The sequence below is a fragment of the Bufo gargarizans genome, chromosome 2 (assembly GCF_014858855.1).
Source record: "Bufo gargarizans isolate SCDJY-AF-19 chromosome 2, ASM1485885v1, whole genome shotgun sequence".
NCBI lineage: Eukaryota > Metazoa > Chordata > Amphibia > Anura > Bufonidae > Bufo > Bufo gargarizans.
Window position 1 is genome coordinate 536,802,285 of NC_058081.1, and position 11,523 is coordinate 536,813,807.

At 40.7% G+C, this 11,523-nt stretch overlaps 1 protein-coding gene across 1 annotated transcript in view; it reads right to left on the minus strand.

Annotated features, from left to right (window-relative positions):
• The window catches only part of LMTK3 (lemur tyrosine kinase 3), an 89,976-nt gene extending 78,963 nt beyond the window's left edge, over positions 1-11,013 (minus strand). Inside the window, exon 1 of the mRNA XM_044278066.1 lies at positions 10,926-11,013. Coding sequence (XP_044134001.1) covers positions 10,926-11,013 — 88 coding nt within the window. The remainder of the gene's footprint in view (positions 1-10,925) is intronic.
• Positions 11,014-11,523: the final 510 nt, after the last annotated feature.

Here is an 11,523-nt window from a genome sequence, read left to right on the forward strand (position 1 = left end):
TCTTTTGTTTACTTCTATAATATACTGTACTGCTTATAAAGTACATTGTAATATACTGTCAGCGCAATACAGACAGGCACCATCTGATGGGCATATACTGCAAGCGAGCTTTCATTAGGCTCCAGGCTGCCATGCAAAGATCACCTCCAATCTCATACTAATGGTACCGATGGGGGACAGAGAGTCCCTCCCTGTAAATCACTTAGGGGGTTAAACAGCTTAGATCGGTTCTTCTGCTGATCCCGGCCGCAAAAGCAGAAGCCTGGCTCTCATGTGAGAGCCAAATTCCTTCTCTCTGCTGTAGGGGTTTCCACACTTAGACTAGGCCAACATAAAAAGGTGACAGCCTAGTCCAGGGGCGTAGCTAATGGCTCATGGGTCCTGGTGCAAGAGTTCAGCTTGGGGCCTCCTTCCCTCAGTGCTTTGTGGCCAAGGGCAGGAAGCGCATAGCCTTCGTGCTGCCTGAGGATAAAATTGAAACATCTGCCCCATGCAACATTCTTGATTTAACCCCCTTCCCTTGAGCCAGAGGTCTAACTTGACCAGCATGGACTTTCTATAATACTGGTGTCTTCTTATGCACCACAAGGGTCTTTGGGCCCCCTCAGGCTCCTGGGCCCGGTAGCGACTGCTACCTCTGCACCCCCTATAGCTACGCCCCTGGCCTAGTCTAAAGCCTGTTAGTGACTGCTGTAAAAAGGTGTGTGGGAGGTCACTAACAGGTTAGCTGTCATTGTCTCTTCTGAAATTTGGTAGGGGGACCAACTGAAAGGACTCCATCATTGTGTCCCATATTTGGTTGACTGACACAAAATATTCACAAGAAAAAAACCTTTACTAACAATACATTAAAGATAAAGTTGGAACACCTCAAGGTTTAACAAAGTTTGTAACATCAGTTTTGAATAATTTGCAGGGGTTTGTTTCTAAAGTGGGGTCATTTATGGGTGGTTTACATTACTTAAGCCCCTCAAAATCACTTTATAACTGAATTAGTGCTTAAAAAATGGTTTTGGAAATTTTGGTGAAAATTTGAAAAATAGCTTCTAAACTTCTAAGGCTTCTAACGTCCTAAAAAAAAAAAAATTACATTTACAAAATAATGCCAACATAAAGCAGACACATAGGGAATGTTAATTGATAAGCATTTTATGAAGTCTTAAAAGTAGAGAAATTCTAATTTATTATTTTTGGTAAATTTTGGATTATTTTATAAATAAGGGTGAAATATATCGACTCAAATTTACCACTGTTATGAAGTACAATATGTCACGAGAAAACAGTCTCAGAATGGCTTGGATAGGTAAAAGCGTTCCGAATTTATTACCACATAAAGTGAGACATGTCAGATTTGCAAAAATCGGCCTGGGATTTAAGGAGAAAAGTGGCCCGGTACTGAAAGGGTTAATGTTATGCGGAGGTCAAGAGACACAGGAAAGGGAAACAATATTTTTAATTTTAGAATGGACTCTGACCATTGGTGGTTAGGCCCTGACCTAACTTATGAGGTCACAGTACAAAAAGATTAAGAAACCCAGATATAGATAATTTAGATCTTTTGGCCCCTGCCACTGTGGATGACATAGATACAGCAATAACTTCTGGAATTTTCCTGTGGTATGTGCTCCTCTAAGAATATTGCTTCATATAATTCCATTAATATGTGCATTTGTATGTTCCCTTGATGCTATTAAAAGTTCCCTTCATCACAAACATCAGAGGAAATAAAGTTTCCACATTACCTACAAGCCTCATAGTCAATAATTAATTTAAATCAGTAAATGAGTAAATGAAGGGAAGAAAACAGAATTCCATTACGCAGAGAAGTAATATCTTCGTTCTCCGTAGTAGAAAAACGTATCTGGAATAAAATATGCCTCAATTACATGTGCATTTTCACTTGCTGAGCAATGAGATGTTTTTCTTACTACTATGCTTCAGTCTGGAGCATTATAAATTATAGAGGTGATACCAAGTGATGTTGCTTGAGTGCAAACCTCGAGTGAGCAGAAGAGAAAATCACACTCTAGCATGAACAAACGGTCACCAGTTGCTGTGTTTGTCAGTTTTTAATATAGCATATACATATTTAATGTGGTACATTCCTTTTAATTTTTACTGCACTGTCACAATTCCCATGTTAACACACATTTATTTTTGCCTGGGACATAAAGATAATACTCAATATCTAAAAAAGATTTTAAGATGGAATCCAAACTATGGTGCTCTACTGTTCCTCATGTCATAGGAGATCATACCACCTATACTATAACAATATTTCATCTCAATTACCAATTTTGAAAAATACTACCGCTTTCTATTAAACCAAACACGTATCTTTGTTTAGCATTTTAAAGGGTTTGTACCAAGACCAAAACTGTTTCTACTAGTCACAAGATGGAGTATGAGCAACAGATCAGTGGGGGTTGAACCATTAGGTCCCCATTCCTCAAATGAATGGAGTGGTTGGTTGAGTATGTGAGCCAAGGCTTCAATCTTTCTCTATGGGACTAGTGGAAATAGCAGAGTACAACAAAAGGTTGCAGTGGAGCACATGCTCAAACTCCATTCATTTGGGAGAATTAGAACTCCCATTCTTAGGATTGGTGGTAAGGGATTAGTTTTGATCTTGGTACAAACTATTTAAAGGGGTTGTCCAAGTTATTTTTTGTTCTTTGTATGTTTATACCCAAAGTAAAGGGTTTTGAAATCACTTCCTTCATCTACAGTGGCCCTGTTCTCCTAGTTAACAGACCTGTGATTTCAGCTTCTTTCCCTGCTCTGATGACGTTCCCTGCACAAACCTGAGGGAGCAGGATGTGTAGGCCTGAACATCACTTGAAGGCTGTGCTGGTTGAAGCAACAAGCCATGCCCCCCTGAACAGCCCGATCAGTTGGCTGAGCTGTCTGCCCTATGTCTCCCCTTCCACTGGATTCTTCAGCACAGTTTAAACTCTTCTACCATCAGCAGCACAGACTCAGGGCTGGATGCCTGCCTCGGGTTCTGAGCAGCTGCAGGGTTTCCTCTTCTCCAGGCACTGAGGAGATAAATACTGTGCACAGGATCCCTCTCCCTCCGCACCTTGCAAACACAGAGATGACAAAAACAGGAGGAGTTCTCTCCTCTGTACCTTTCTGCTGGCTGTGAGGAAGTGTCTGAAGAGCATTGCACAAGAACAGGAAGGGGGAAGATCCTATGTGTTTCAGCAATGTCATTGTACTGCACAGCTGGGACTTGTAGTCCCACACATACAACATGAGTATCCCAGTAGTCAGACTGTAGACAGTTAAGCAATTTTATTCACTCCCTTTGCAGTGCAGGGGGACGGGAAAGGCAGTCTTTGTTGACATCCACAAATATTCAAGAGGGAAACCTCAAAGATTGTAGTTACGCCCCCCCCCCCCTCCCCAAACAAAGAGCCAGAACAGAACTAGGGAAATAAGGAAACATTTTTTTTTCCTATAACGTGCTTAGCTTATGTATATTGCTGATCATCAGATATACAGTACTTCATTTTTTTTTTTACATTACTTGGAAAACCCTTTTTAATGTTATGATGCCATGATATAAATTGTAGCACTATATCTTCAAACCATGGAACCCTTGAATTCATTGGAATGTGGACTGGAGTTCTGAAAAAAAGGGCTTAGCAAATGGTTAAAACTAGAGATGAGCGTAGTTTTAAAAAATTTGATTCAGTAACTTCGCCAAAGTTTGCCAAGAAATTAGATTATTAATTTGTCACAAATCACTATAAATCAGGTATACTCAGGCTACTCTGCCTTAGGGTATAGCCGCACAGAGCCATGCTGCTTTTAAGAACCGTGGGGCCAATTAGCCTGCAGCCGCCTTTCATTTAATAATGAAGACCGCACTGTATAGTCCTTCTTCATTGTTAATGGCCGTGCAGCAGCTTTAAACAGTGGCTGTTGCTGGTATGGTGTTTGGCTGGTTAGATGGGGGACAATATGCATATTATTGCTGTTCTTGCCTGCAATCTCCTGCAGGTTATTTGACAGTAAACACTGAATATCAATCAGCTCTGGCATACCCACTTCTCCAACCCCAGCGGTCTGCTGCCCTACAGGTGGGAGCCCTTTTTCTGCCATCTGCTTTTCCTCCTTTTCCACATCATCTACTGTCGATGAGAATATGTCATCAGGAACATCCAGCTCCTCCTCTCTCTGCATCTTGCTGACTTTTCTAGGATATGGAGACTTTTAAGGATGATTTAGAAGAAGCAAAGCCAGCAAAAGATGAGGATGGTCATAATTAAGACCTGGCCCTCCTAAGGGGTGCAGATTTAATGGTATTGGTTGGCACTCTGGCAGTGAAATAATAAAGACTTCCATCTTATTAGCATTGAATTACATTTACAGCTGATGTAGGAATAAGTATATGTAGGAATAAATAAATAAAACTGATGCAGAATAAGTCTCCCTCCACTCTCCCTGCACTCTCTCTGCACTCTCCCTGCACTCTCTCTGCACTCTCCCTGCACCCTACCTGCAGTCTTCCTCCACTCTCCTTGCACTCTTCCTCTCCAATATTCATCTAGTAATCATTTTCAGCAACACTGTTCCTAGCGCATGAGTGCTTGCCATGTCTCTCTCTATGCTCAGCTCACAGGACAATGGTGGAGACCACAAAGGTTTTATAGGGTTGTGACATCACAGGGGATGGCTATCTGCGGATTGAATGACTGCACGGCATTATGGGTGATCTTGATTTTAAAACACGTGTAGCTGCTTTTAGACGAAAGTGCTTTGTTACCACAAAGCATGTAGAAATTCAGCTTTGTTGTGAATCAAAGCTTTCCTAAACATCTGACCAAATTCTTTTTCGAATGCTTTGCTTCGCTAAACTCTAAAACAACCTCAAAAACCTCAAAAACACAAACCATTTTTTTGCCTTAGCAGAGCACATCAATCATCTCAAGGTGCAGAATACAGGGTTTAGTGCCATATGTCTTCAAACAAAGATATAATGACCTTGTTTGTTTCTTAGGTAAATTCACAATTGAAACCCTTCATTCCGAAAAAGTACAACAAACTCAAATACAAACCATTTACTTCCCTACAGAGATTGACTACTAGTAAGAAAACATGACTCTAGGGTTGTGGTCTGGGATAAGATAATTTGGTAAATGCGGTAAAACCTCTTTTGAAAGATGGCGAGTATGCATAATATGTAGTGGCACTAAAAATCTGCCACAGGAACTCTTATTTGGATAAAGGGATGGTCTTCTTAATGGTGGTCTTCTAAAAAGGTTTCAATGTATTAAATAAAATTAATTTAAAAAAACTGGACCAATGCTCATTTTGGAGACGTCTCATTTTCCAGACCCTTACCTCAAGAATAAAACCTAGTGTGAGATTGAAAGAACTATCCTATTGCAGCATACGGGTAGGCTACCCGACACTGCTAGATTTGAGTGTGTAGTTCCCTTTAAGCCAGTCAGGCCGGTTACCGGCAATCCTTATCACAGCCAGCAGAGGGAGCCCCCAGTTCAGTATAAATAGGCTAGGGCCTAGCTCAGGAAGTTAGAAGTTTCCAGACTCAGTGCAGAGAGGATTCCCTCCTGAGTCCATGCATAGAAGTCAGAAGGGCATAGCTAATCAGCCTGAAGACACAGAATACCACAGAGGCCGATCAGATAAAGCAAGAGGTACTCAAGATAACAGAGGAGGTACTAGATAAGGACAGCTTCAAGGGTACGCCGGATAATGGGCATTAGACCTTGGAGAGAAAGTCACATGTAGCAGGACCAGTCAGGAATAGTGAGTAAGCCGCCTGTACTGCATCTCCTGTAATCAACACTCTGTATAATGCCTTGCTAAGACCGGCCATTCTGTACTTTCAAGAACCAGCTGTATTCACTGATATTCAGTAAATGTTCCAGTTTTTGTTGGCTACCCTATGCTTGCTTCATTCTTTTATAACATCATACACGGCGTGTCACCGTTTAATTGACACTGGCGTCACGAACTCATCAACTACCTGCCTGTTCCAGCATTCGCCCCAATTTGAAGACGACAGTGGATCCCAGGTTAGTGGTCAATCTGCACTACAAAGCCCAGCATACACTACTGACCCCCTGGGACACTGCACTATGATATTCAGGAAAGAAAACTAAAGAAATATTACAATCTACCATAAATCTACTGTATAAGTATATCTAGACAAGAAAGAACAGAAGATCAATGGAGTTCTGTGATTCCAAAAGTTCTTAGCCTAAAATGGTGTATGGAATATAATTGATATTGACAATCTCCAACCAGCTACAGACTAGTGGTGATGATCTGAGATCACGGACTCTCAACGCCTTATCTTCTGGCACATATAATATATATTACATATACCACATGCCAGAATATACAAGTGTGGTGGACATGAGCCTCAATGTAGTACAATGCAGTACAAATTACTCAGCTGTTTTCAGAACTCCAATAGATGTGAATGCAATGGTCTCGAGATGGGACCCTGTTTCAAGATAGGAGCAGGTCACAGAGACTCTTTACAAGACATCTAAACCTTTAAAGGGGTTATCCAACACATTTTTTTTAAAAATTACACACTTTTCTGGTTATTTGGAGGAATGTCTTTCCGTTTTCCGCGGATGGGCATCAGTTCACATGGGACAATCAAGCACCTGCATCTCTAGGAGGCATTGCATTTGGCACGTGTTAATCACCTCTTCCCCTGCATTCAAAATAGTACCTGGTATATAGTCCCAGAGATACATATGGTATGTTATGCCCCCACAATTTCCATCTCTACAGGTAGAGATATAGCTATATATGTTGTATAAATTTAGAATTGGTGATGGATGGATGAATGAATGAATGAATGAATGAATGAATGGTGTCTAGGCTGCTTCACTTGCTTCTCTATGAGATGAATATGCCAACAATAAATAGGGAGGGGGGTGGCAGAGAAGCTATTGGTCGTTAGTGCAGGAGAAGGACAAAAACCAGGGGGCGCTGTCAAAAAGGAAACTGTAATGTACATACAAATTGAACAATATATTTTTGAATGTCCTATTCATTGTGGACTAATACTTTTCATGGGATAACCCCTTTAATCATGAAGTGCTTATAACCTGAATTCTGATTCATAGTATGTCTTAAAGCTTATTTAGGGAACTTCTTTGCTTGGCCAGAAATGTGTATGTTTCTCTACTGGAGCAAACATGCAACTACTGTTAGAAAAAAATATTTGGCTTTATTATTCTTCATTTTCACCAAAACAAACCTTATGAAAACCAATGGTGCTTACTGCATACTATTATACAATGGACTTAATAATAACAGTTGTGTTTCTGACTTTTTGCACTTTTACACCATTCTTGCCACTCTTCAAAAAAAGAGGCTTAGTGTATGGGGGATGTGGTCTTCAACATCCTGGCAAATTTACCAGAAACCAGCATAAATGTTATCTTAAATCTGCTTGGGCTCGTTTCTGGAGCACAGGTAGCCAAAGACGTGCATAAATTATTAGCGGGTATGTATAAATAAATTAGATGTATCTGACTCCAGTGCGAAGTAGATCTTATTCTTGATACATTTGCCTGATTATGCAGTAAGCTCCCTCTAGTGGTGGCTGCATGCTGCCAGAATGTTCTCTTTTACATCTATGTAGGAGTTTGGAGATCTGTATCAGAAAAACACCCTACGACAGACTCACAGCCCTACGACAATATAAAATTTTTTATAAACAGAATTCAACATAGGGCTACCTCTGTATGTTTTTCCAATGTTTACATCACTGTCTGGTTTCCTCTTATACTCCAAGAAAGTGCCAATAGGTTAAATACCTTCCTATAAAATTGACCATAGTTTGTGAATGCGTGTTTGAGATAGGGAAGTTAGATTGTGAGCCCTTTTTGTAACAGGGACTGGTGTGGTTACAATCTCTGTACAGAACTCCAGTATATAAGTGCAACAGGAAATAAATAGGAATATTGGTCTTAAAAGGTGTAGACATTCAGTTTGAGTTCCTTTTAGACTACACCCTAAAATATAGGACCTTATTTTCAATAATGCAATTTAAAGAAAAATATAAGACAATTTGCAGCATAAATTCTGATGCTTTTATTCTGGTAATTTGTTACTTGTGCCATGGGAAATAGGACTACTAGCAACATCTGGGCTCCATCACCCAGCTACTCTGCAAAAGTACAGTAATACAGTAATTTGAAAGAATGAGACAAGACTTTTACTGCTAATTTTCATAGTCAATAATTTTTTTTCAGTGGGTATTCATTTTATGACTCATGAAACAGCACACTAGCTATAGACCAACTGCTTGATGCCTTAGTCATTACAGCCACGGGACCATGGGTTCAATTCTGGTTAGGAAATCATCTGCGTGGAGTTAAAGGGGTTTTCCATGCTCCTTCTTTTGACTATTGATCTATCCTCAGGTTGTGAGGGTCTGACACCCCAATAACCTACAATAAGCTGTTCCCTGAAGCCTCTGGTGCTGGAACTAGCACTTTGAATGGAACAGGACACATAGCTCCTTTCAAGATTACTGCAGTTCAACTCCCATTCACTTCAGTGGTAGTAACCCAGCACAGCCAATACACTTTGAATGAATCTGTGCTTCCTGTCCCATTCCAAGTGCTAATGACAGTGCCGGAGGCTGCAAGGAACAGCTGATCATGGGGGAGTGAGGTGATGGACCCTCAGTGATTGAAGGGTATTGTGTAGTGAGGGTATTAAAGGGTTGTTTGTGTGTTTAATATTTATTACCTATGCCTAGGATAGGTCATCAGTATCAGATGGGGGATAGGGGGGTCCAACTCCTGGGATTCATATTGATCAGCTTATTGTGTGTATATGAGAAATTGTACAATAGGCTCCTCAGGGGTGGGGCTTGACAAGAAATATTACAAACTTTTATACAGGTACAACCTCAGTATCCTGATATTTTAGCCCATATCCCTCTGTTAACCTAAAACTACAGTTCAATCAGCATATTATATAGCAGGAAGAGCTGAGCAGATTTATGTATAGTTTTTGGGAAAAGATTCAGTATAACTTGTCATTTATTCACATCTACTCAATCTGGACTTAGTAGTCACGTGTGTAGTCCTATCATTGAAGGCAATATTGGTGCCTTTCTACTGTATGAATGGCTACATATTACTTCAATGCAGGTGTATGTTATGGAATGTTCTTTTTACTGGAGGTTGGCTTGAAGCATTGGTCAGCTTATGATACGTCTCCTGATTTGATCATCACGTAGATGCTTGTATGACTAATGAAGACCATTTATGAGACAATTTTACATTTTATTGGATTATAATTGTCAATGCTACCTTGTCTTACTGGGGTCATGAATTTTAAACTGGGCATTCACAAGTTGTATTTTTTTTAAAGGCTTATATTACAAAAAAACATAGTAGTAATTTGGTTGGATTCTGATGGAACTGGCATCTAAAATGAAAAATTGATTGTAAGCTTAAATGCAATAGGGCTAGGGTATATGTGTATTAAAATAAAACTGTCACCAGGTTTATGGAGCCCTATCTGTGGCTTACATGAAGTAGTGAAATGGAATGTGAATTATAGTGGTGTATCACCTACTGTAGGGGCGGATTGTGAACTTAAAGTGGTCTTGGAAAAAAAAAAGAAAAGTGGCCCATGTTGACCAAGTGGCCCAAACTGACAGAATACAGGCCAAAACAAGTAGGCTGGGACAACCAAAGTAGGCGGGCCTGCAATACTGTAGTGCAGCGCAGAATACCGCCCCAGCAGAACCAAATACCACAGGGCAGCACAAAATACTGCTGCCCTTACCATAGTATTCAACGGTATCACCATCATGAGGACAGTAATACAGTTGAGTCCAGGAGGGCACCTGCAGCCGCTGAGCATCAGATCATTATGTACTTGGCCTGCAGCCATCAAGAGGGCTTGAGTGGAAATTTCCCTGTAGGGTCTATGGCTAATCTGCCCATGACCTACTGTATAGGTGATACCATATAAACTTTGTTTTTGTCAAATTATTTGAAAAAATACAGGAAAAAAGGTATAATCGGGGTATATGTATATAAATTATGCTTGGTCAGCCATGTAGGGTGTATTTTCCACATATGTATAGGATTCCTACAACTATGAATATGACCCAGGGACGCTTCACTAGATCACAAGGAAAGGATCCTCATTATTTTCTGTCTAGTATGTTACAATCTTCACTGCTCCACAGAGTGATATCATTTTCGGCTGATACAAAGTACAATCACACCCATGTATACCATGGGGAGCCTTAGAGGTAAACACTTGACAGGTCCTCCGGGATTTGATGAAGAGAAGCACACAGGTTGAAATCTGTTTTGTACTCACAAATGCAAAAGCAACCAACATTTTATATTATCTTACATTCATCTAACCTGGGAGGCCTCCTAGGTTGACCCTTTCACCAGAGAAATAGCATGATGCAAATATTCTATCATATTACATAGCTCAACAGAAGCAAGCAAAAACTCCAGGGACCAAAAACCTGCATTAAAGACACAGCTGTCCTATATCAACACATTGGAAAATTGCTTTGCAATGACTGCACAGTTCATAATGGCAGGTTGCATGTGAAAGGGTTAAAAGTTAGTTGCCATTGCAATGAAAGGGCGATTTATCGGTAGATGTCCTACAGAGGAGCACTTCAAAAATAGTGAATAAATGTGGGGGTTGAAGGGGTTAAAAATGGCTGAGGCAAGGATAAATGAATGGCTAGTGATGAGATAACTGGGACGCTGTGTGGAACGGTAGCTTAAAATGGGAGATAGGCGAGCAGCGTATAATAGAAGCAAAGGCTACATCAAAAGTGCAGGTAAAATAGCAGCACATGCCGTCTGAATGAAATCGGATGCAATAGAAAAGAAACAGGACAAAAGGAAAAAGGGGGGTGGGTAGCTCACCGCTTTCTGCTGGGGCTGCCAAGGCCTTTTCGGGGTTGAAATACGACATGGAAACCACCAGGATAAAGAGGGGGTCCACTCTCAGCATCTTAGGGGGACAAATTCCGTGGTCTTGGAGAGATCACACTCTGCTACAGCACAAGATATAATAAAAAAAAGCACAAACAGAATGCAAGGCACATCATGAATGCAGATAGCATGCAATCTCCAGTCCAACATAAGCTAGCATAAAAGTCTATGCTGCCTGCATAATGAAACCCGCCACCCCCCCGGATCACTAAAGGACACAGCAGAGCGATGCAGTGTATGTGTGGATTGCTATATCTGTATAAATGATGTCAGTGTCCCTATTGTGCCTGCCCGGAATCATCATCATCCTCATCCTCTTTTGCAAACAGAGATGGAGAGTAAAAAAAAAAAAAAAAGGGCCAATGAATTGCCTGGTCTTACCTGCTTCCCCATTGGGATGATAGCATTGCAGAACAGAGGGATCTAGGGCTCATGTCCAAAGCAAACCTCTGCTGGTCTGGAGGATAGAAAATACACACATGGAAGGATAGGTGAAAAAAATAAAAAAATAAATCCCAGACGGATGCAA